At 44.0% G+C, this 25,519-nt stretch overlaps 1 protein-coding gene across 3 annotated transcripts in view; it reads left to right on the top strand.

Annotated features, from left to right (window-relative positions):
- The window catches only part of KATNAL2 (katanin catalytic subunit A1 like 2), a 62,638-nt gene that overhangs the window by 20,418 nt on the left and 16,701 nt on the right, over positions 1 to 25,519 (top strand). The window contains exons 2-11 of one of the 3 annotated variants that reach the window (XM_037508564.2): positions 2,607 to 2,677; positions 10,915 to 11,081; positions 12,230 to 12,269; positions 15,945 to 16,062; positions 17,071 to 17,169; positions 19,718 to 19,816; positions 20,034 to 20,111; positions 22,891 to 22,989; positions 23,904 to 23,967; positions 24,164 to 24,282. In XM_037508564.2, the coding sequence (XP_037364461.1) occupies positions 2,607 to 2,677; positions 10,915 to 11,081; positions 12,230 to 12,269; positions 15,945 to 16,062; positions 17,071 to 17,169; positions 19,718 to 19,816; positions 20,034 to 20,111; positions 22,891 to 22,989; positions 23,904 to 23,967; positions 24,164 to 24,282 (954 nt within the window). Of the gene's footprint in view, positions 1 to 2,606; positions 2,678 to 10,914; positions 11,082 to 12,226; positions 12,270 to 15,944; positions 16,063 to 17,070; positions 17,170 to 19,717; positions 19,817 to 20,033; positions 20,112 to 22,890; positions 22,990 to 23,903; positions 23,968 to 24,163; positions 24,283 to 25,519 lie in introns of all 3 variants that reach the window. The other 2 variants (XM_037508563.2, XM_037508561.2) reach the window with 2 other exon arrangements.

Here is a 25,519-nt window from a genome sequence, read left to right as displayed (position 1 = left end):
CACTCACTTAAGGCGTACAACTCATTGACCTTTAGTATACTTACAGCTAGGCAAACCATACCATGATAATTTTTGAACATTTTTGTTCCCCTTAAAAGAAACTGCACTCCTTAACTGTCATAGCCCTTGTTTCTCCATTCTCCCCTTCACCTTTATTCTTTTACACTACTCCTTTAAAAACTTCTCTCCTGAGATTTTTTTTTTTTTGTTCCTGAGTTTTCTGGGTCCACTCAGAACCTCATCTTGAGGAAATTCAGGGTTCTGAGCCAAAGGCAGTACAGAGGGCACATCACTGAGGAGCAGGGGCAAAACCCTGGGCTCTCTAGTTCTCAGTATCTAGTCCCAAGAGGACATTTGCATCAGTGCATGTTTAGATCAGGAAGATGCTCGTGCTTCCAGAGTGAAGGATGGAGCACAGCGATGAGTACCCACCACTGATTCTGACCCGACGTAACACCCCACAGTATGTAAAGCCAGGCTTTGCCCCATGTGATTTCCAGGACACTGCAGCGGAGCCTCAAAATCTAGAGGGTCATGAAAATCGGTGGAAATGGCAGTATCCAGTGCAGCCTGTCTGGCGTTTACGTTGCTTTCAAGGTTCAGTAATCCCAGGCCTTTAGTTCTTAAAGGCTTGTGGCATGGAATAGCCTGATTGACACCAGAGCTGTGACTCCTCAGGAATTAAAAGGCATAATTTCCTATGAGACACGTGACTCCTGGCGCTGCAGGGTGACTAATTTTTCCAAGAAGGTCTCTGCCAGTTGCTTTGAAATGGTGACTAAAGTGGGATATTAGGTTTGAGGAATTGTTAGTGACACCATTTGTTACCCAGTTAAGTCCACTAAGAAAGATGGGTAACCAGTTGTATGCTTTTTGGCAAATTTGGCTCACAAATTTGTTTTTGGCAAATTAAAATAGCAGCTTCTCTCTGGTTGAGAGTGAATATCTAGGGATGGGAGTGGAGGTTGGTGAGGAGGGGGTAATAATGTCCAGGAGGAGTTGGTGGAGGCAAGAGCTTGTGTGTGGGGGCCTGGGGTGGGGGCAAAAGATCTAAGTTCTGTGCCCAACTCTTTATGGGCTCCTGAGAAAATCTCTAAACTCTTCTGGATCTCAGGTCCCTGAGATACAGTGATGGGCAGACACCTTTTAGACTCCTTAAATTCCAAACCAAACCCTCAACATAAATTTGAGAATTTTGCACATTTAGAAACAAATCCATGTGACCCTATTTTTATTTTGCAAACTTGATTTAGAGTGTTTTTATGATGATTTTCATCTTTATTTGCAAATTATGGAGCTCCCTAAATTTCACAAGTATTTTTTCCTCCTAATACACTAGATGGCACTATAGGCGAGGCAAATCAAATTACCACAAACAAAAAACAAACCAAAAAAAAAAAAAAAAAAAAAAATCCAACCAACTCTAAACAACAAAAAGCCGACAATAACAAAGCCAAAATACAAAGAAGAGGGAAAGACTTTGACCATCATCGCTAATTTCGGCCAGTTACAAAACGTTCAGTCTTCACCAGAGCTGTGTAACATCTCCAAACTCCATGTGCCTTTACTCAAGGGGAGGTGTGCATTGAACCAAGGTGTGACCCAGAAAGGAGAACACTCCATTTCCAGGGGGCCCAGTGCAGGAAAGTTTCAAAAGGAAATCGCTGGATAAGCACCCAAAGGAGGCCTGAGAGTCTGCGATCTCTGGTGGATGGAGATGCTGGAGGCTTCAGGGAAGCTGGGGGTGGGGGTGGGGGTAGAGGGCTGGAGAGAGTGTAATTGACACTTAGTATCTGAGGAACTTGAGGTGCAAAAAAGGGTAACAGGCTAAATCTTGTGTCATGTACACATGACTACAATTTTTAAAAGGCAACTTAAAAAATGTACAGAACTATTTAATTTTTAAATAACCAGGTTGCTGAAACATAGTTTAAATTTTATTTAATGCTTTGATTTTACTACAACATTAATATTTGAGAAAGCTCTGGGTGAAGAGCTGAAAAGTTTTTATGTGTTATAAGCATGAGTGCTTGTTTATAGATTTTATGGTATAATTTGGGCCACTCATGGGCCTTTTTTACTTCTCTCTAGTTCTTTCTTGCATTCTCCTTTGATAAAGATGTTAAGTAAGTTATTTTCAAATTAGGGAGATATTATGGCAAGTCAAGTATTTTATGAGTGCATCAGGGTGGGAGATACCCGGTATCTGATATGAGTCTGATATGAGTAAGTTACCTGTGATGTCAGAATTGATTTCTAACTCAACAAGACTTTATCATCACTTTCCTTAACCTGGTCCAAGCAGTAGAAGTGTGTGTATTTGTTTCTTTGTGGTTATAAAAAGTTGGCAGTAAGAAGTTAGCTAGTAAACTGAAACCCTAATTTGAATACTTGCATCTTCAGGTGACAATCTAGAAGGGAGCTCTAAAAAAGAATGTAACAACAGAAACAATTGTATATACCCTTACAGGTGTCAAACTGCCTTCCAGCCATTAAGTCATGCTTCTTGGTTTGACAGGTTACTTTTACCTTCAAGGGTTCACTGCTATAAAAGGAGTGTTAAATCTCACTGTTGTCCCATCTAAATTTTTCTCCTCTGTTCACAGTGCGAGATGAGAACAGAAGCACGAAGAAAAAACCTTCTAATTTTGATTTTGCATTATCTAACACAGGAAGGGTAAGTTATATTACAAATGTTTACAGAGCTGATTTCTGTCTTTTTCTGACCTCCACTTTTCCAGACACAGTGATAAAAACAGAGTAGTTTTACATTTACAGAAAAATGGAGCAGAGTTCCCATAAAGTAGTAACCCCCCACCAAGCCCTACTGAGCCCTACCCAGTTGCCTCTTAACACCTGTCTTTGGTGTGGTCCATTTGTTCCAATTGAGGACTCAACAACGTTGATATCGGATATCGTGTTATTCACTCTGCCCGTAGTTTGCATCAGAGATCACCCTTTGTGTTGTGTAGTCCCATGAGTTTTGGCAAATTCATCATGTCACGTCCCACCATCACGGTATCCTATGGAAGCTTTGCTACACTACACATGCCCTGTCCCATCATCCTTGCCTCACCTTCCCAGCAACCCAGACACATAGACCTACTACTTCATTTACCTAGATATCTGCTGCATTTGAAAACTTTATTAACAAAGTTACCTTGCTCATGAGACTCTCCTCTCGGGTCTGAAGATAGCACAGGTGAAGATTGCACAGGCCTTCAGGTGAGGTTTCCCAGAGCCCCACTGCTGGCTCTGTACTCAGAGGTAACACTCTTACTCCTCAATTTTCATTCCCTCACAATAAAGGTATCAGATTTACCTGGATGACCTACACTCAACTTGTTTCCCTTTGCAATGTCTATTCTGTGACTGGTAGGGAGAGGGCGTTGGGAAGCAATGAGTGTGGCCACCTAGCTCATTTAAAATCACACAGGCACCTACAATCAAGGCTGCCAGAAGGTTGAGTACATGAGCGCAAGAGAGCTGACCCATAAAGTGTCTGGGAGTTTCCTTTCTTTTCAAGTTTCAGCCAGGAAGAATATCTTCAGGTTTCAGATTTAGGGTTTGGAAATGTTTGAATTAAGAGCAGTGGTTCTCAGGTGGGTCATTTTGCCTCTCAGGGGGCATTTGAGGATGTCTGGAGCCTTTTTGACTATCACCTGGCATCTAGTGAGTGGAGGTCGGGATGCTGCGAAATGCTTTCAAGGCACAGGATGGCCCCCCACAACAGTTATCTGGCCCAAATGTCAGTGGTGTCAAGGTGGAAACTCCTTCAAGCACAAAGAATCAACCAGCTGCTGGTATTTTCCCAAAAGGTTGAGCCCATCTCTTCCTTCAGTTAACCCAGCCCTGCTAGGGGGGTAGGGGAAGGAGTGAAACCAGAAGTTGGGCTGGAGAATCAAGTGACCTGAGGGTTGGGGTCAGAGGCAGCAGCAAGGACAGGAGACCTTGTCATTATGTCTCTGAACCCTGGTAGCTGTTCTAAGTAAACCCATTAATCTCTTGAAGGAAATGGCCATTCCAGAGACCTTGAGGAATTGTTCTTTTAATTTTTAAAGTAGGAATAAAGTCCCTATTTTACATTTGAAGACACTGGGTTTAACTGAGCAAAGGAACTCTGAGAGTGCAATATGGGCAGCACTTCCAGGCTTGTCTCCTTCCCAGTCTTCCAGAATCTTAGTCCTCTACTCCAAGGTGGAAGAATTTGTTTTTGTTTGAAAATCATCTCAGGAAAATAAGAATGGGCACAGGCCACAATTTTGAGGTGGTTTTTTTTTTTGTTTGTTTGTTTTTTTGTTTGTTTGTTTTTTAAAGATTTTTCTTTTTTTTTTTTAAACATTTATTTATTTATACAAGCACTGGGTACAGTCAGAAGCGCGGGAGGGTGAGAGAATTCACTAGAGCCAGAGCGGGGAGCAGAGCAGGCAGAAGGACCGAAGTACACTGCTGAGGGGAGCAGCGGGCGGCAGGAGAGGTCTGCGCGCCATGTGGGACCCTCCTCCGGTGGCTGGGGAGCAGCCGGGAATTGAACCGGTGCTGTAGAGGCTGCGGGCAGCTTTGCAACCCAGCACTCAACTGTTGCGCCACTGGGGAGGCCCGAGGTGTTTTTTTTTTAAGTCTGAAAATGAAATATCTCCAGTTGTACTTACCCCCGCTTTTATTATTTAAGTCATTAAAGGATTTGAGTTCTTTTGCCAAGAGTTCAGATGCATGTATTGATATTTTGGTTGCCTATTATAACACTGCACCTTTGCACAGACTTTGTTTATTGAGTAAACTTGAATTATTTTCTCCCTTTGACTGACCATGTTAGATCTTAATTACAAAATGTGGCCTTCCTCATAACACCTTAATATCAGATTGTGGAAATAGCTTTTTTCTCCAAAGTAAATGGTACAGACTGCATCATTTTGAAGACAAAAACTTTCTTCAGTCCACTTAGCTTGTGATACATGGTTTTATTGCACACTTTTCTTTTTTGTGTTGGGGATTTAAATTTTATCAAAAAAGTGGTTTATTCTTTTCATATCACTTGTCAGTCTCGGGTCAGAGAGATGCACCAATTGGTTAGCAAAACAGACAATCACAAAATCAACAAACAACTATGAACCAGAGACTCTCTATGGGGGGGGTTGGGGGTGGGGAAAGGAGGGATTGGGGTCAAAATTAGGGGGTTGTAATTGTATGGGGAATATAAAAATAAAATTTAAATTAAAAAAATAGAATATATATACATATACAATAAAATGCTTTACAATTAAAAAAATTAATTAAATAATTACATCAAGGTTAAGAAATTTGAACCTAAGGAAAACCAATCACAGACAACTAAGGTTTTCCCAAATAAGACAACCATTTAATGTATAGTTAAATTCTTTCCTTGCATTTCTTCTACCTTTACTCTATAAAAGCCTTTCCTCTAACTCCAGCAGTGGAACACTCCTAGCCACATCTGGTTTGATGTTACCTAATTCAAATTATTTTTGATCAAATAAGCTTTTTATCTTTTAGCGACCTTTTCTCTTTTAGCAACCATAAATGCAATTTTAAAATAAGCATTAATAACATAACCAATAACATTAATATATTAACATTAAATTAACAGCACTAATAAATGACATTTTATTTTATTTATTTATTTTAAATGGCCTTTTTTTTTTAAGGATTTATTTATTTATTTATACAAGCATTGGGTACAGTCAGAAGCGCGGGAGGGTGAGAGAATTCACCAGAGCCAGAGCGGGGAGCAGAGCAGGCAGAAGGACCAAAGTACACTGCTGAGGGGAGCAGCGGGCGGCAGGAGAGGTCTGCGCGCCATGTGGGACCCTCCTCCGGTGGCCAGGGAGCAGCCGGGGATCGAACCGGCGCCGCAGAGGCTGCGGGCAGCCTCGCAACCTGGCGCTCAACCGCTGCGCCACCGGGGAGGCCCAATAAATGACATTTTAATAAAAAAAAAATCAACACTCAGCTGCTAAATCTCTAAACCCACACACAGCAATGGTTGGAACTGAGGGTGGGGGCAGAGCAGGGCTGATTTTGTCTCTCTCTCTGCCTCTGTTTCCCCATCTTGAAATTGACCTGGACAGTCTGCATTTGGGTGGTGGGTTGCTTTTCCCTGGTGACTATCCATCTGCTCTAAGGTAAGGGCAGGTGGGCTAGCCTGGTAGGGGGGGCTTTGGAATAAGATCAGAGACTTGGGAGCCAGATGGCCTGGGTTCAGGTACTCACCCTACTCTTTGCTAATCAGTGACCTTGACGCGTTACTTACTCTCTCTGTTTCTCAGTTCCCTCGTATGTAAAGTGGGGTAATGGGAGGCAGTGTTTGAGTGTCAGGTAGATACTACTCTTATGAGGGTTAAATATGTGCCATGCTTAGATAATGCCAGCACAAAGCAGGCACGTAGGAGCACTTGTTATTTTTACTACAGAGGAGGAAGGATTGGGATTTTATATTTTAAATACCCAACCTGGTTCAGCAAAGGACCTTAAGTGGCTGGAATGTGGGTTTGGCCCATTTTACTTTGTCTTTAGATGAAATCTCGGCTCCACACAAAGAACCCTGGACTAAAATACCTCAAGGCCACATTTTTTAAGAGGTGGAACACTGGAGCAGTGGTCCTGCAGAATGTTAATAGATGTTACTTTAAAAGCATTTGTGGCGAGGGAAACTTGACAAAGCATTGGGTTAAATGAAGTTAAATAGGCCTCCTTATTTCAGGACTTCTTGGATCAGTCTAACTCACTAATGTGCAATGGCAATCTCTGGCCTGAAGTCACAGTTTTCAGAGTTTTTCAAGCCAATTTTGCCAAGGCACCCTTATTTTCCTCAATCCGTTTTTATGTACTAGTTTGCCATGGAACACTTTGAGAAATACTGCCTTCATGGATTAATTGACTCTTACAACACTTGAACTCACCTCATAAGACCCAATACTGTGAGCACAGTGTAATAGATGCTCAATAAATATTATTTGAAAAGTTCTATTGAGGAACTTACTAGCATGTAAATGGGTAGAATAATTAGAAATCAGACACAGCCATTTACACAGGCAATTCCCGACATTTATTATGATGTATTTTGTATTCTCGAAAATGTATCAGGAAGGAAAGCTATAAAAACAAAGAGACAAAGTCAGCATATGTATACCTTCTGCAGGTGCTGTTATGGCCCAAAATTTACTGTACAAAACATGCATTCCCCCTCTCTGCCACGAGATGGCCCTTTGTATCTCAAATCAGTGAAAATTCTTGAGATCTGCTGGGTAAGCGACTTTGAGTGGATTATCAAGATGAAAAGCGAAACTTAGGTATTTGAAGTACACATAGACCTGCCTTTGACAAAATACTGAGAGTTCAGCAAAGAGCATAGATTCTTGTAGATTGGAATAAATAGTCAAAGAAAGCTTTGCTATGAAGGCCATGTGAGCAGGTCTTGAAAGATGTGTGAAATCCAGACAAATAGATGTAATGGAGAGAAAGAAGGGACATAGCATTCGTGGAACAATCAGGTTAGCAGAGAGCCCAGAGTTCACGTGTGAGGGAGGGAGGGTGGGATCCCACAGCGCAGAGTCACCCAGTCGGCCGGCCCGTGACTCAGCCTCCCCTTCTCGCCTGCTGCTCACGACCCCTCGCTCTTCTTCCTGAAGTCCTGTCCTGTCACTCTGTTTGGTTAAAATCCTCTGGTGGCTCCTTCAACTAGCCCCATTCAGTTCAGATGGCATTCAAGCTCCAACACTGTAATAGGAATGAGTTGGGAACAATGAGGCCATCCCCCAGGGCATGAGGTTCTTGACTTTGGCTCAGGAAAGAATTAGCATGGGAATCAGAGTGAGTTAGAAATGAATCTCTTATGGCAAGTGATAGTCCACACTCAAGAAGGAGTGTGGGCAAGTTCAGGAGAGAATCGGGCCTTGGGTCTCAAGGCTGCTGATATACATATGTTTATTTGGAGGGGGCTCACTGGTGGGGTCCTGAACTGGTTCTGACCAGTTTTTTGTTTAGCAAGACTACTGAGCCATAGCAGGGCCCTGGACCTTAACCAGGACAGAGGGATTTTAAACAAGTAGGATGTGGGTCATCTTGCCCTGGAATGTGCATGGAGGTCTTTCCAGAATCACTGGAGTGGGGGAGGCTGCAATTTACCTCATACCTCCCTCAGAGATTTCAGCCCTGTTCATATTTATTTAACCTCTTGCTTCCTAGTCCAGTGAAAACAATGGGAACAGTGAAGAGTTGAGTCCTGTCCCTCTGTGTCTGTCCCAGGACCCTTCCTGTCTCATTCCCTCTGAGAGATCTTTCCTCCTCCTTGTTAAAGGGCAAAGGGACACCAGTGTCAATCTTCTGTAGCTGCTTCCTGCTGAATGTTGGGGAGGCCCTACCTATAGGTGTGAGGACTGAAATTCTGTCTCAGCCTGAGAGAGACACACACAGGGCTCCAGGCTTGGGACGGGTAGAAACCCCTTTAATAATGTTGACACCAAGCGTATGACCAGACAAGACCCCACCATTAGGAGGATGAGAATAACTTCCAGAATTCCCGTGAGTGAGGAGACCCAATATCACCATTCTGTAAGCCAGTCCTATGGGCTTGACATCCCTTGAATTCAGCTGGCTTTTGGAGACAAGGGCGAGTAAGTAATTTGAACAGCAAGGGCCAAAGATTGAAGGAAGTCAGCATATTCTGCTAACAGTGGCCACAGGGCTGAATGAACCCACTAACCCACCTGAAGCAGTTTGAGAAGGCTGTGCTTCCAGGTGGAGTCCAGGGCCAGGGTGCAGTTCCTTCAAGGTGGCCGCCTCTGGGTAGCAGCTGCTTTCTCTGTGTTCTTAGTTTCCAGCTGGCCCTGGTGCTCAGTTCAAGGTTATTGCAATTATTTATCTGTAAATACAAGCCTCAGCAAGAAAAATGTTAATTTATTTTTCTTTTTGTGTTCTTTAAGGTCTAAGAGCAATTTCACCATTTAGCCTCCACCATGGGAATACATAGAACAGTTTTGCTGCCCTCATCAGCTAGTTTAGGGAACATGGGGAAGTACAACATCCAGTCTGTAATTGCTATTTGATCAGAACGTCATGATGCTGGGAAACACTCCGAATGTGCTATGATGTCAGTAAAGGCTGTGAGCAAAACTGCAGTGTGTGTTTCCATCTGGCATTTTATTTTTGGTTGGTTTTACAAGTGCATATATGTAAGTGTATGTATTTAGTCATTAAAAATGTTTGGAAATACAGAGAAAAGGTTAACATTCACTGTCATTAGTGAAATTTTCTTTTGAACTTATCTTTAGCTTCTAGTTTTTTTTTTTTTTAACTGAACATGTATAACTCTATACTAAACGAAGCTAATAATAAAACAGATTCAGTTAGTTCTTTCTATTAAACAGGAGTTGAGACGTAGCATAGAAGCTTGATGAGTCATCAGTAATTATAGAAACTGGTCAACTACAGTCAATTGATGTTTGCAAGTTCTTTGAAATAAGCAAGGTCATTGAAAATAACCATGGCAATCCCTTTTAAGAAAGTTCCATCTGATCTGAATCTGGGGTAGGGAAGAGAGCACAATAAAAGAGAAAATTTTTCCTTCTACTTTCCCAGATTCTAATTAAAAAGAGTCTAACTTGCAGCAGGAATCCTTAATCTGCGGTCCCTGGATGAGCCCCTAAAATTTTATGCTAATTTGCGCATATTTATTGACATGTATATTTTTTCAGAAGAGTCTCCTTGGTTTTAAAAAGAAGTTAAGAATTAAGATTAAAACCTGAAGGATCTTTACACATTCAGAGGATTGTGAGAAAAGGCCCTTTTTTCTATTGCTAGCACCACTTAAATCAGTTTTATGATGGAATACATTAAAAATGGCAGTAAGGAACCCGTGGTGAGGACATTACTTACAGAAGGACTAGGTAGTGTAGTGTGTGACTGACAGAAACATTAACAGAGAGAATACAGCCAAGTGGATAATTTTTTTTACACTAATTTTGCTTGATGATATTGATCAACATATCATTGGCATTTCCTTCAAAGCTCATGACATCTTTTTTAATATCGTGATGGGTGGCAAATCTTGCTTGGTGGGCTTGAATTTTGGTTTTATCAATTGCCAGTGTTACCCAGAATAAATACTGGTGAATGACAAGGTAATCAAGTTGAACAGATACCGATTTTTGACTAAAAATGAATAAAGATGAATCACAAAACACTTTTCTCATTAATTTACTTACTTGACTTTTATGTACTTCTAAAAACATTTTGAACAATGATGATGTCTTTAAAATAATTGTGTAGTTTCCAGAGGCAACACTTTATTTTTCTTTCTTTTAAAAAAAATGTTTACTACAGCCCAAGTGACATCATATCAGGTCATTCAGAGCAGAAGAAAGAAATACTGAGCATGAGAAGAAATTAATATACACAGGAGCTTCCTAAAATGAATTCTGCTTTGCACACAATAAAGACCAGAAAAAAACAATAATCATCAGAAAAAGTGTCTTCACTTACCACAGTTAAAAGCCAGCTGGAGTTACTTAGGTTTTTTTAATATATAATTTTTTATTTTATATATTTTTTTACATCATTTTTTCATTTTTGCACAATGTATGCTCTATCATCTTGGTTATAGTCCCCATACAATTCCCATCCCCCCATCCTGACTGTAATCCCTCCTACCAACACCCCCCTCTCCCCACCGCAGTTGGCAGAGGCAACACTTTAAAGGACAGTAATTGTATACATTTAACATGCGAAGCTCTTCCTCCATAGGCAGGCTTCATATAGTCTGGTTTTCATCTAACGTGCCATTTGACATGGGCTTATTCTTTGTGCTGAGTCTCTTTGGACTTGCAACACCTGTTTGCCTTTATTCTTTTTACCCAGAAGTAATTTTCTTTTTCTTTTTCTTCTGTGAAATTGCAGATATTTCGACACAGCCAATGCTTTGGAGCAAGAAACTAAACTGGGGTTACGACGCTTTGAAGTCTGTGACAACATTGATCTTGAAACCATTTTGATGGAATATGAGAGTTATTATTATGTAAAATTTCAGAAATACCCCAAAATTATCAAAAAGGCATCAGATACAGGTACATGGCTATATTCTAGAAATAAGACATTAGCTCCTCTTTAAGATTAGTGTTTCTTCCTCATTTTATTCCCAGTTAGATAGTGCTCCTGCCTCTGAATTCAAAGACTAGAACAGAAGACTTGTGTAGCCTCTCGTGGATCCAGCACAGGTGATTTAAATGTGATCATCTGGATGCTGATGTCCCTTGAGTCACGTTGGCATTTGTTTGAGAATCTACGTTTTAGAGCAGTAAGAGCAAAACCCCAGTGTATGACAGGTGCTTTCTGAAGACTGATATCACTCTCATTTTTTTAGAGATGAAAAGAGCTGGTGGAGGCGGATAAATGACAGAAGACTCTTTTCTTGTTGGGAAGACCTATTATCTATCTTGAAAATAACATGAAAATGAGTATTGGTGAAGCTAATAGCTCATGTATAGATAATGAAATGCTTTTGAAAGCTATCAATCCAGATAGTGATCAATATAATGCAAAGACCCAGTGTAGGTTAGCAGTCACAGAGGCTGGCTGGAGGAAAGATCTAAAGCGAGGGCCCTGTGTTTTGTCGTAACATTGACTGAGAAGTCTGTAAGTGGGGGAAGTAATTATAAACCAAGGGAGATCATTGTCCTGTTTACAGGCACTTGTTAAGCCACAGACTTTAACATTTCATGTAGGGACCAGGAAACCAAGAGGAACGTCAATTTAAAATAGCCAGGGCTGAATCTCAGAGCTGGAAGGGGTCCGAGAGGGATATTTTATCTGAGCACCCTTCCAGTGCTGGGTTCCGGGCTCAGCGTCCTTGGCTGCTTGTTAGACCTGAGTGAGTCTTGGTGAAAAAAAGTATGGACCATAACCACGGAGCCTCAGCATGATTATTGACATGATCTGACTTGATGTCTAGATTGCTAGCTATGACCTAGTGTGCCTCCAACATGCTTAACATCTGCGGCCTCTGGGGTCTTTCTCTGTGTGGAAATGCCTGGGAAGCCCAGGCTTTGTTCTCTAGCTGGTGGTGATATCACCTCTTGTCAGATTAGAATAGCTTAGTAGAGTCTCAGGATTCCAAAATGCTGTAACATAAGTTTTCAGAGTATAACTCAAGGTTTATTTTCTCTTAAAAATTAAACTTTTTTCTTTCCTCCCAATGTTTGTTTTGCCACAGCAGAAAATAATTTACCAATAAGAAGTGGAGGGAAGACCAGAAGGTAAAGTGAATGGTAATTCATCTTGATCAGCTCAACTCTAGGAGTTTGGGGTATCCCTTTCCAGAAGTTTCTCCAGTGCAGCTGCATGCTTATCAACTAGCAATACCAGTGGTCCAGGGGCCTTGGGGACCTACTCATCATTTCCCCTCGTGTTACAGATGTCCAGGATGTGGGCCAATGTCTGCAGTTTCTCCTGGTTTTATCCCACAAATAATTGTATCCACTGGTGCCCTGTCTTTCGAGGCCATGCGGTAGGATAAGTATGGACCTCAGAGATTAAAAGTCCCAGGCTTAATTCCTGGCTCTGCTACTTACCTTGGAACCAATTTATGATACATAGTAAGTTCCTAGCACATAGTGAGCACCCAAAAAAAATAGGATTTCCCCTTTTTAAATCACTGAATTTCATTATGAACTCCCAGATCACATGTCCTGATCTGTCTGAAGATAATCAAGTCTTTCTTTTCTCCTTCCTTTTCTTAGGCTAATCCGACAACCCTTTCTTCAGTTTCTCAAATCCAAATTTCACTGGGATTTGTAACAACTGATTAGAACCCCTCTGTTTCTCGAATGGTTCTGAGTTGACACACTTTCCCACAAGCCCACCTACACCCCACTTGCCTCAAAGCTCTCCTCATTCCTCTCTTCCTGCTACCTGACACGCTTAACCCCATCCTCCCTCATCTCTGTGGTCAGAGCCTGTTTGCAAATGCAAGGGCACTGCTGCTTGGCTGGGATGGCTTTGAGCCATCAAGGCCTGGCCTCAGGGGAAATTTGAAGTGGAATTCTGGTCAGAACCACACAACCTTTGGGCAGTCACCAAAATTTAAAAAAAAAAAAAATCTTAGAATATGATTGAAAAAATAAGACTTCGATTGTGACTCTAAGCAGCTCACTAGGCCCTCCTCATAAGGCAGGAGTTTCTGTCTCTTGCCTACGTCCTTGCCCTTGTGACTCTGGTCCCTTGTCTGTGGCCTAAGAAGGAAGGGACAGAGACACCGCACAGTGCTGTTTGGTCTTGCTTGTGAATTTCGTCGTGGAGCCCACGCTTGCCTCTGGTCAGACTCCCAAGAACCCTTGGCCAGAGGCTCCCTTTGCTTCGTGCTCTTTAAGAACCTTTTATTATTTGACCAAAATGTTATTCTTTTATTTGTAGTTTCATATAACTAGTCAGACTCTGGTGATAAATAGAATCAGAGAATAGAAACGGTGAGGAGCATTTCAAGAGACCAGCTTTGGGGACAAATTTGAATTCTGATTATTTTTTAGCCACACATTCAGGCCTGGAACTTCCTAGCTTTCCCTGCCTTGTGGAGACATCAGCACCGTCTCCTCGAGGGCTGGAGCGTAGTGGCACGCGGCAGCCTGGGCCTTCTGCAGCTCCTGCCTGAGTGGGTGTTTGTACGTGGCAGGCATCCAGGGTGGATAGCAATGGAGTGGAGTCAGAGAGAACAACTAGGAAAGTAAAGAATGGTGTTTGTCTACAATTTTATGTTCAAAGATAGTTGTTGAAAGGAAAGATTGTGTTGTGATTGACTGTAAACGAATGAAAGCGTCTTTTCCTGATTTTGCATCTCATTTCAGAGAGTGAGCTCCTGGTTTACAGCTTTGCAGATGACCCAAATGAGGAAAGGTTATTTAAGGTGCTGGATAAGAGAATTAGGATGCCCAAAGATCTTGGTCATTTGGGATGTGAGCCACAAAACAGCAAAAGGAAATTTAATGAAATAAAATTTGAACTCCCATCAAAGATTCACAATGAATAGCTCCCCCCCCCACCCCCGTTACAGTCAGAGACCTAGAAATTTTTCCTCGTCCCCCTAGAAATTTGGGTTACAACCACAGGTGCAATATAAGTCAACTGTGTGATTTGGTTGCCAATGTGGTCTCAGGCCTCATCAATATAAATATAGTGTCCAAATAGTAGGATTCTATTCTGGTCAGAAGACAGTGGACAAAAGGAAGATGACCAGGATGAGGAAGAATCTGGGAATCAGGTAACTTTAGGAATGACCGGAGCAAGTGGGGGTATTTGGCTTGAAAAACAGACTTGGGGAGGGAGGTCCCTAGCTTATGCTGCAGCAGCCTTCACTCTCTGAAGAGGGATTGATCGGAACTTCTCTGCAGAATTCTGCAGGACACACGTAGGATGGGTGACTAAATAAATCAGGCTGAATCTGGCTCCATGCTAGGAAGAATTTTGCAATCCTTAGTGTTGACTGGAAGTGAGTTCATCAGTGAATTTATCTTTGGTTATGTTAAAACAGCTGTGAGCCAGTTACCTCCAGAGGGAGATCAAAATGGGAATAGAGGCTTCCAGTTCCCTGACAATCCCACAAGAAGTTGGTGCGACTTGAACTATATATATATCACCTCGCTTCATTTAAATCAAGGCTATTCATAAGGGTTTGCTCTTGTAAAATGTTTGGAATTCACTTCACAGACATTTCATTTTTGTGCCAGCAAAAGACCTGAGGACAGACATTATTTCTAGTTTACAGATGAAAAACATGCCTGAGAAACTGTCAGTTGCTACGCCCTCATAACACCCATTCACCACCCCCACCCTGGGGTGACGCTTGTTGGCCACGTGGACACCCTGGTGGTATGACTGTGCGGGTGGGCTCACCAACCACAGCTGTGAGTCCATATCAGACGCAGACAACTTGCCCTTTCTCACAAAGAAATGGGGTTGAAGTAGCTGCTCACTTAGGACATGGGGAGAAAAGTTCCAGTGAGCCTTGCCTTTGTGCCTCACGTGTAAACACAAAAGAACCCAGAGGAGCAACACTTGAGGACGCAGGCTTCACATCATGCCCCCAAGCAAGTGCTGCTTCTCTCTGCAGGTCATTTCCTGACTGGAAATACTCCAGTACTGGATTTTATGTCCAATTGTGAGGATGTAACGTACACATTTGCCTCACCTTTGTACTGACATATAAAATACAGACAAATGCGTAGATGGCTGGTCAGCTCTGCCACCCCAACCCAGCAGCAGGCCAGTCACTAGCCCCCTGTCCACCAGAGGCAGCTGCTGCCCTGATCCCAGTCCCATCCATTCATTTTGCCTGAGGTGAATAATATTCCAGGACAGTTTGTTTTGTGACTAGGGATGACCTGACAGCAGAGAGGTGAGGTTTGCGCTCCTTCCACAAGTGCCTTCAGCCGTGTCAGAACATGTGATGAAAGCTATTTGAAAGAGGCAGGGTCTACCCAGTACCTGGGGTTGAAACCATGAACACATCCCCAGGCTGTATTTGAGACAGAGGCCTCTTTCCAACCTGGCGCCTTCCCCCTGGCCTGCGTGGTACTTTGTGAGAAAGGTGGAAGGCTCAGGAGAGGATATGCTGGCAAAGCCACATATTCTGAGACAGGCTAGGAGCAGAGGGGCAGAAGCCAGATGGTAGGGAGAAGAGAAGAGGATGATTCAAGGGCTTCCAGGAGGAGGTGGACCCCCTGACTAGTTTTGGAGGAACCCAGCGGATTGACTGGAGTGTGTCAGGGCCAGGATGGAGAGGGGTGGGTAGGAGGAGGATAGTGCAGATTGAAGGGCCCTATTATGGTGTATCTGCACAGCTTTCCAGAACTATCATTTAGTATGCACCACAGTTGCTTAGTTACCTCAAATTAAGTGGTTGAAATAATTTCCACCAAGGTCTTTGCTCTCCCCTTTAGAGTGATAAGCGACAGTTATCAAAATCTTCCCAAGATCAGTCAACAGAGGCCTCGGTCCAAAAGCACGGCGGGGAAGTCAGGGAACGCCAAATCCCTCCATAAGGAGCATCCTAAACAGGTTGGCACAGCTTTACTTGGTATTGGTGAAATCGCAGAGGGGTAAAGAATGGCTCTAACAAAAAGTCACGTTTATTTTTTGAGGACCTGTGTTTTTTAAGTTACTGTGTGATATCGTTAAATTGCAGCTTTTCTTCCTACATGCTGGGTTAAAACCAGGAGCAAATCCCTGGGCGCCCTAAGTGTTCTTAACTGGAGCAGGAGTCCTTTCTCCACCCAGCCTTTCCCCTCCGAGTGCTAGACGACAGCCCCGAGAGGGGAGGCTGGGTCCAGTCAGAGCAGGAGGGCTGCCCAGCTCATCTCTCGTTGAGGCAGTTGCAGGGATCAGGCCTTCTGTCCCAAAGCACATCCCTGGGTGCCTGAGTAGACCAGGGGTGGTGTCGGGTGTGACAGGGTCTCAGGGCCTCTGCTGGGGTTTCTCCAAAGCATTCACAGTTGGCTCAGGCCCTCCACACTGGATGTTCTTGGGGAGGAGATGGACAGCAAGAAGAGAGAGCCCAGCAGGGGATGAAATCAAGGCTTCTGACTCTGGCGATCCATGCTAGAAGCTCCTGGTTTAGAACAAAACATTCGGGGCTTTCAGGAAAAGAGAAACCAGGAGATTGTGAAGGGGACCAGAAAGTATTAACATCGAGGATGTCTGGCGGGCTAGAAAGGAGTGATCATGAAACCGATCGCCTCCCAGGAGGTTGTCTGGCCTTCCCACTGCAGGCTGAGCCAGGCGGAGGGGCGGTGAAGGCGGGGCCTGTGAACCCCCTGGAGTCTTGTTGACCGCAGCCTCTCCAAACTCAGCCTCGCCCAGCCACCAACACCTTGCGCCCAAGCCCTCCCCGTGGCACAAGCACACACTTGATTCATCTTGCTGGGTCTGCATGGAGGTGGCAGGATCACACCTGGGGTTCCCGCTTACAGAACTGATACCCGGCACTTGCCGTGGGATGATGGACTAGGCTGTTGTAAGCAGCATCTCCAAGTGGCTCCCCACAGTGGACTTCTCCTCTTCCTCCAGGAGGTTGTCAATAGCACTCATGTGCAGAATGCTGACTTCGGCTTACATGTATCAGGGATCAACAGAGGTGGTGGCGAAGAAAACCTCCACCCACCCAAAGTAAGCGGAACTCGTGAGCCTACCATGGAAAGGGAAAGTTTCCCTTCTCAAAAGTGAAAATTACAAAAACATATTTTTCTCTTTATTAGTCCATCTTTAACGTACTATTGAATCCATCCAGCACATTTAAATTTTTTTTTAGCCTCCACCAAACCACCTGTATCTGTGCCCCACCTGCCTCTCCTCCTTGTTCTTGCTCCCCTTTTTCCTATTCCCCCTGGTAACCATTATCTTGCTTTTTTGCTGAGCTCAGAGTTTTATTTCTTCTATTGTCTACATTGTTTATTTGCTATTTATATTCTGCAGATGAGTGAAACCATCTGAAACCTGTCTTTCACTTTTTGACTGATTTCACTCAACATAATCACCTCAAAGGCCATCCATTTTGTGCCAGATGCCACCATTTCACCTTTCCTCACCAGTGTGTAATATTCCATTGAATAAGAGCGCCACAGTTTCTCTATCCGTTCATCTGTTGAAGGGCACTGGGGTTGGTTCCATGATTTGGCAAAAAAAAAATTTTTCCAGTGGGAAAGTTAATATATAGTGATGCAGGGTTGACTGCGAGGTGAACTGGGAAGAGCCCTGGATGAGGATTAGAAATGAGGGGCCCTGGTCTGCATCCCCTTTCTGGGTGAAGAGTGCTGAATGAATGCCTCCCTCCCGCCCCAGGGAGCTCAATTTCTTCATCTGTAGATGGAGGGGATTGGAAGAGATGATTTCCGATGTTCCTTTCAGCCTAAAAATTTGGTGATGAAAGTGTCATGTCTGCGCAACTGGTCTGCGTGAGGAGTTGCGGCCTCATGGTCACTGTTACTGCCTTATAGGGTAGTTGGTTTCTCCTTGGACATCTGGCTCCAGGCTGGAATATCATTTCATGGGAGCCGTTTGAGACCTCAGATGCTACAGAGTTGATCTTATCTTGATCGATAGCTCTACTCACTCCTTTTACAATGCACGTAATGTCCCGAGTCATAAATAACAGTTTCTCGAACAGGAAAGACCCCAGTTGGGTGGATGGAGGCAAAAAGTGGCTAAAAATGTGTCACTTGCTTTTCTTGACTGTGACTTGGAAAGCTGTGCGTCCTTGAGAGTCACCTTTTTGCCTTGGATCAAATTCTAAAACTACAGGTCGTCTGACTTGCCTCTGGCCAGCTCTTCTCAGTCAAACTGAACTCTGGGTGTGTGTGTTTGAGGAGGAAGCTGGAGCATCTCCCTGAAATCAGGGACAATTCTTATTGCCCTGAACTGGCTCCTCTGAAGGGTGGCAGTGGTGTGGGTGATGGCCGGCCATGAGATGCTGGACTCTGTGCCAGAGAAAGGTCTCCCTGTTCGCTTTCACTTCCATTGTATTTTCAGTCACTTTTCTGCTTAACATTTTTGCACCAGTTTTTCTCACATGAATGTCTTCTCTTGCTAGTACTGGACCCACCACTTAACCTTGCAAAGAGTCTGGCTATAAATTCTCTTTCCAGCAAAATGTCCTCCGGGTAAAACATAGCCGGGTTTTCTTCCTAATATTTCAAATGTTAATAAGCTGGATGAGGGTGTATGGCTGGGGGCCCATCTCTAAAATGGGTCTATCGTGGCCAAGTTGGGGCCCCTTGGTTCAGGGACTCCCGAGCTCCCCTGAGAATTTAATGGGAGTGTTGTCCTTAATGGTCCCGGCTGCAAAGTCAGCCCACCTAGGTTTGGACCCCGATTCAGACCTTCCCAGCTGTGTAGCCTTGGAAAGGTGTCTCTTGTCTCCAAGCCTGTTTCTTATCTCGAAATGGAAATAAGCGGTGTCAATTTAAATGTAATGAATGGAGATCCCGGTACAGTGGCTAGCAGGTAATAAACACTCCCTCCACATTGACTGCTTTATTATTGTTTGCTGTTATTGTTGTTTGTGCACCCTTGCTTTTACCTTCTGCCTGTGGAGGAGACAAGGTGGCACTGGGGGGGAATATGGGAGGTGGATATCTGGGCTTGAATCCTAACCATAAGTCATTTTTAGCTGTGTGGCCCTAGGCAGATTACATATCAATACCTTCTCTGGTCTAACTCCCACATCTATGAAACTTGGGAACTTGGGTGCCACTTCCAACTAGCAGAGATCTTAAATTGGAACTAATCCTAACGAAGTGCAGGCGGTGCACACCTGCTCTGTGCCAGGCACTATGCATGGTGAGTGGGCATCACAGCCAGGAAACAGGTGCCATTTTGTTCCTCTCCAGCCGGTTCTTCCTGTATGTGGAATATACTGAAAGGAGGAGACAATGTAGGGGAAGTAGGCATCTAAGAAGCAGGTGTAGGCATAGCAGGTATAGCAGGAACTGAAAAATGCTAGTGAATTTGGATTCGAATCAACCTCATTCTGAAGAATTTACTTACAACTTCTTTTCAAGAGTGCCCCGAGGTGAGGAAATTTCATGTTCATTCTTAGTGTAGGTTTAAAGTCTGCCCTCACGCCGAGGTAAGTGTGTCTTGATATGATGAAGCAGAGCTGGTAAGGACAGTCTTCTCTTGGGTTTTAATGGCGTAAAGAAAGAATGCTCCCTTTCAGGGCCAAATCATCGACTTCCGAGGACTAATCACAGACGCCATCAAAGGAGCCAGTGGTGAACTGGGCCTGAACAGCATCAACTGTGACCCAGATCCCTCAGTAAGTGGCTTAGAGGGGACTTTCTTTATGCAAACTGCCACCCCCACCCCACCCCAGTCAGATTTTAGAAACAGAACTTTAAACTCAGAGAAACCTTGGGATCAAGTTGAAGGTCTTGGCACCTTGTTACACTTTGTGTCACCAAGAGCTGCGCTGTGCTTTCTGCCTAAGTTAGGAAGCAGCCCTGTAACCTGAAGCTCTCTGTCCCCACCGCCAGGAGCGACTGCTGAAGCCGCTGAGTGCATTTATTGGCATGAACAGTGAGATGCGAGAACTGGCAGCCGTGGTGAGCCGGGTAAGATCTGATATTCAATTCACAAATTTACGGAGGTGATTGGGGCTCCTGGAGCACTGCGGGCTGCTTCTTTTATTAATAACAATAAATATGATCATTTATTTATAAAGTGCCCCCACTTGCGAAGGCACTCATATTGTTTAGAGGCACAATAATGCATGATAAATAAATTATAGAATCATAAAATTACAATATAAAAAGCCCCCATCTCACTGTAGAGGCCAAGAAAACCAGCAGAGAAAAAGACCAAGACAGAAAGGGACAGGCGAACGGGTTTTAGAGCCAAGAGTCAGGGAGAGCGTCTTGGAGAAGGAGAGAGCCTGTCTGTGTCTTGTTTAAACAGTCAAAGCCTAGAAATAGGAATGTGGGCAGTCTGACGATTTCATTATGGAAAATTTCTGTAAAAAACAAGATTAGTAGGAAAGATCTTATCATCCAGATTTCTCAAGCTTACCCCTTGGAATCCAAAGGCAGTGAGCACTAATGGTTAAAGACACAGGCTCCCTGATTTGCTGTCTAGATCCTCCCTCTTTCTAATCATGTGACTTAGGGCCAGTTCTTTGGGCATAGAATCGGTTCCTGAGCTCTCGGAGACATTTGTAATTTCCAGTGATCTCCATTTAATGGAAGACTGAAACCACAGCAGGCTCAGGGAGCTGTTTAAAATGACACTCCGGGAATGAAAGGTTTGCCAGATCTGTCTGTTCACTTTAGTGCACACCTACTACGTGTCAGGTATGTGTGGGAGGCTGGAAACACAAGGTGAATGAATCCCCACAGTCCTTGCCACACGGGGGTCTCCCCACCGGGCATAAGGCATGCCTGGCAAGCTGAAAGAAGGGAGTTTTGTGTTAATTCTAATCATAGAATTAGAATTCTATGATTCTAATTTTTGTGTTAAGACAGAGAGACACAGGAAAAAGCATACGGTAAGGAGTAGAAGGGGGTAGGAGGTGTTCTGGGCAAAGGCGATGTTGGACAGACCGCCATTGTTTCCTTGAGCCAAGTGGGACACGAGGCGTGGCAGGGAAGGGGACTGGAGAGAAGGGCCAGGGCTGCTGAGTAAGAGGCTGTGAACAGGACACACGGCTGGGAATCAGCCTGCAGGAGATGAGGAATCTTTGAAAGGTGTCTGTCAGGAGACAGTGTAATCACATGCGTTTTTTGGATATCTTGCTCTGATGACAGTGCGGGGGAGGGCAGGTATCCAGGGAAGGGAGACAGAGACACCAGCTCTGACTATTACCTGTGAGAGAGGATGAGGGAGAAAGCCAAGCTGGGGCCACTGGGATGCATAAGAGAGCAGAGAAAAATTTTTTTTATACCCACACAAATCAGTAGTCTCGTTACTGTTTTTGCAAACGGCTAACATGGCTAGTGATGATAGAGTCACAGAGTGGAAGCAGTCCTCCATGTTCCATCTGGAATCCTTTCTGCAGTACCATAGGAAGCAGCCCTCCAGTTTCTGCTTGAATACTTATGGTGACGGGGAGCTCGCTCCCCTTGGAGACTGACATGTTGAGTTCTGACTGATAACCTTTGATTGCTCTAAGGAGCAGTCGCCAGTTGGGAAATTAAGCACTACCATGTGGCACTCAGTGTCAACTCTAGAAGAGGCCAAAAGATACTGCCATTGGGTTTAGATGCTTTGAATTCCAAGGTAGATGACACCCCATTGTGTGTGAAAGTTTTCCTAAGAAATGTTGGTAATAAGAATGTGAGTGGCTGGCGGGCCAGCATTCAGACCCAGGCTCTGAAGACAGGCTGGGTTCTCCTCGCTTTTAGAAAACTGACTCCTTTCTCTGTCACCCAGTAAAGCGGGAGTGTGCATAGTATGCCTGACCAAATCACTTGTAAAATAGTTTCTCTAATTAAAGTTGTCACCCATGGGGGAGGGTACTGGGAAGTTCGGGGACAAGAGTGGAGCCTGAGAACATCTCATTTTAAAACTATAGTTTTATGACTTGGACCATATGCATATATGTATTAGTAAAAATTAAATAAATATAAAAATAGTTTCCAGATTGTTCTGCAGTCACACACAGTGACATTGGAAAGGAGGCCTTTTTTTTTTCGATTGATACTCAGTTTGCCTGAAACAGCTCCTCCTGAGAAAGGCCCCCGAGTGACCGTTCTGAGCATCTTGTGAAACTGAAGTTTGGAAATTGTAAATTAGTTATCAGTAAAAGCTACCTTAATTGATTACCCTAGATGGTCGCTACAGGGCTCTACTTTGAGGAGGGGAAACTGCTTGGTGGTTGGCTTCCTTGAATTTTGTAGAAGCAATTGCTCCTGATTGAAGTAGGGAGTGATCACTAGGGAAAAAGGGAAATTGGTTTCAGAGGAGCATTATCCTTCTTGTGTCACAAATTAAGAAAGTGTTTGCGAGATCAAGGCATCAAGAGAGGCTGAGCACCAGCTAGGAACTATGTTTCCCAGTAAAAGCTAATGTAATTCAAAGGCATATTCTGCAGCTCCTGCAACTGTGGCTGTAAATCAGCCCGAGCTGCTGTAGACTGCAGACAGGTACCTCCCTGGCTAGGAGCCTCCCTCACCCCCATCCCCACCTGAAAGTATCACATGGGAACACCAGGGAAAACAAAAATATTTTCGTGGATCCGTTTGGTGAACTGTGTGTGTGTACATATATCTAACAGGAGAGCTTTTATCACCGGCCTTTTATGTCCTATTGTAAGTCAAGTACTCCACGGCTCCCGTGTTTATTACAGCTGTGGAGGAAAACATTAGTTTTAACAAAATGATCAAATGTGCATTGCAGGACATTTATCTCCATAATCCAAACATAAAGTGGAATGACATTATTGGACTCGATGCAGCCAAGCAGTTAGTCAAAGAAGCTGTTGTGTATCCCATAAGGGTAAGGATGGGAACCTCTTGGGGGTCATTTCTGCTCATTCTCCATCGACGAGTTACATGTCCTGTGTCTACCATCACGAGGAGGACACATAGTTTTCTGTCCAAGGGTTAACTTGTCCCCTCTGTCACAGTAGTTGGTCAGCACGAGAAACTAATGTGAGGTTATAATCTTATTCAGTTACTTTTCCTGGTTCTCTACCAACCCTCTCCCTCCTCCCTGCTCTGCCCCACCTTGTCTGAATCTGAACTGAGGGGTGAAATTCCCCGAAGTCCAAGCCTGGCCTGTGTGGATTCAGGATCTTGTAATGCATCTTGCACTGAATGCTCCCAGCTTCTAAAACAGGCTTCACCATAGCTTTGGGCTTGAATCTCACCTACCTTTATTAGTTGTAGTGTATATCTTAAAATTCATACCTGTTTTACAACATTCAAAAGATTACCATATACTCTGCATATAGAGCTGTGCATGAAGTGACGTTACATGTGCAAGAAAGCACTGCTGTAACAGACAGGAAAAGTCACCTTTCTTTTCCTTTAAGAAATTGCTTTCCACAGTGGACCATGATGGGACACTACAGGTGCCTTGGCGGTGCGTGCGCTAGGGTGACGACACCTGGAGAGGGCGAGCCTGTACTTCCAGAACACTGACAATGTGTAGACCAAGGGTGCCTCAATAAGCAATTAAAATAAATATTTTTTAAAAGGCTTTTTAAAAAAGCCACAATTAAGCCATGCATTGCCGTCAAGTGTGAAAATAAACTTGGGGTAAATAAGGTCTATGCAGAAGCCACAAAACTTATGGAAGGAAGACCTGACCCCCGGACTGGTGCTGTTTCACCTTAGCTTCGCTGCCTGGCCTGAGCTAAGGGCCTGCAGGCTCCGTGCCAAACCTCACCCTCTTCCTTGTTCCCGCAGTACCCACAGCTATTCACAGGAATTCTTTCCCCCTGGAAAGGACTGCTGCTCTACGGCCCTCCAGGTAGGCACCCCTCTCTGCTTGGGGCCTGGTGTTAGGAGCATGGGCAGAGGAGGAGTCGCCCCATCTGGCCTCACTCTGGGACTGGGGCAAATGAGCCGAGTGATCACCTCCGTGTGGCTTGAGAGACTGGCTTCTGTCTGTGAGCAGAGGGATGGAGACCGAACACCGCTCATCTTTCACCCACATGTGTCTCTAGGTACAGGAAAGACTTTGCTGGCCAAAGCCGTGGCCACGGAGTGCAAAACCACCTTCTTTAACATTTCCGCATCCACCATTGTCAGCAAATGGAGAGGGGATTCAGAAAAACTTGTTCGGGTAGGAATTCTGGATTTTGGTTTTCAAAAATTAGTTTTGGCAGAGGACAGTGATGTAAATGATATCAAAGCTGCTTTGTTTTCTAAGGAACTTCCATGTTAGATTTTATTTTGGATCTTGATTACAGAAACCCAGGAGATGGGTGACTGTTATACATGGAGTTTAATCTCGCCCCCATCAGCAACCCCCACCCCCACCCCCACCCACACCCTTTGGGGATTTGACCCACACTCCTGTTTTGATTCCTGCAACTTAGGAATGGGAGCTGCAGAAAGTCATCTCTGCAGAGCTGGTTTCTTTCTTTATCCAAGAAGCATTTATTAGTAAGCATGGGCAGTATTGTTCAGTGAACATTCGTTGAGTGGCTGTTGCTATATGCTAGTCTCTACACTAGATCCCCTATGGAGAATCCAGACACTTAAGTATTCTTTCAGATGCTCTGAGCAACTTTTCTTCCAGGGTGCTTGCAGGCTGTAAGGTTTTTTCCTTTCCTGAAGAGATTATTTCCATCTTTATGCTATCTTTCCTTCATAGTCCAGAGTGTATTTCAATATTATAAATTTTTACTGTATCTTCCAGTCACCTTATGTAAACACCTATTTGTGATTTATGCCTCAGCCTAAGATGAGTCCTTCTCAGAAATCCCGTTAAACTATGGCACTTTGTAGAATGGCTGATAAGTAATCAATACTAAGTGAATATGAATGTTATACATTTTCTGAAAGAATTACCCTAAAATACTATGCTGGATTACACTCCCTTGATGACTCATTTTTAAAATGATATGGCTTATTTGGAAGTCATAATACAATATTTTTAAAGGATTGATTTAACCAAAATAACCTATCGTTATTAGTTTGATATTGTTCTCAAGTTATTTCAAATGTATACATTTTTATCAATTCTTCTCAACCCTTCAAGATTGTAATTTGTGGAAATCTCTGTGGACATCTTCTATTTCTTTGTCCTTTATCTTGTGTGTAACTCAGTGCCAGGGCCAAAGATGGGGTTTGCGGGCCTCCCCTGGTGGCGCAGGCAGTTGAGCGCAGCGCTATGAAGCTGTCTGCAGCCTCTGCAGCGCCGGTTGGATCCTGGCTGGCCGGCGAGGGTCCCACATAGCTCGGCAGACCTCTCCTGTCTCACCCACTGCTCCCCTCAGCAGTGTGTTCCGTCAGTCTGCCTGTTCTGTTCTCGGTCTGTCTCTGGTGAATCCTTTCACCCTCCTGCGCATCTGGCC

Source organism: Talpa occidentalis, unplaced genomic scaffold (assembly GCF_014898055.3).
Source record: "Talpa occidentalis isolate TD23 unplaced genomic scaffold, MPIMG_talOcc4v2.1 talOcc4.13, whole genome shotgun sequence".
Taxonomy (NCBI): Eukaryota; Metazoa; Chordata; class Mammalia; order Eulipotyphla; family Talpidae; genus Talpa; species Talpa occidentalis.
The sequence above is the reverse complement of the archived record's forward strand: the minus strand, read 5'-3'. Positions and strand labels throughout refer to the sequence as shown.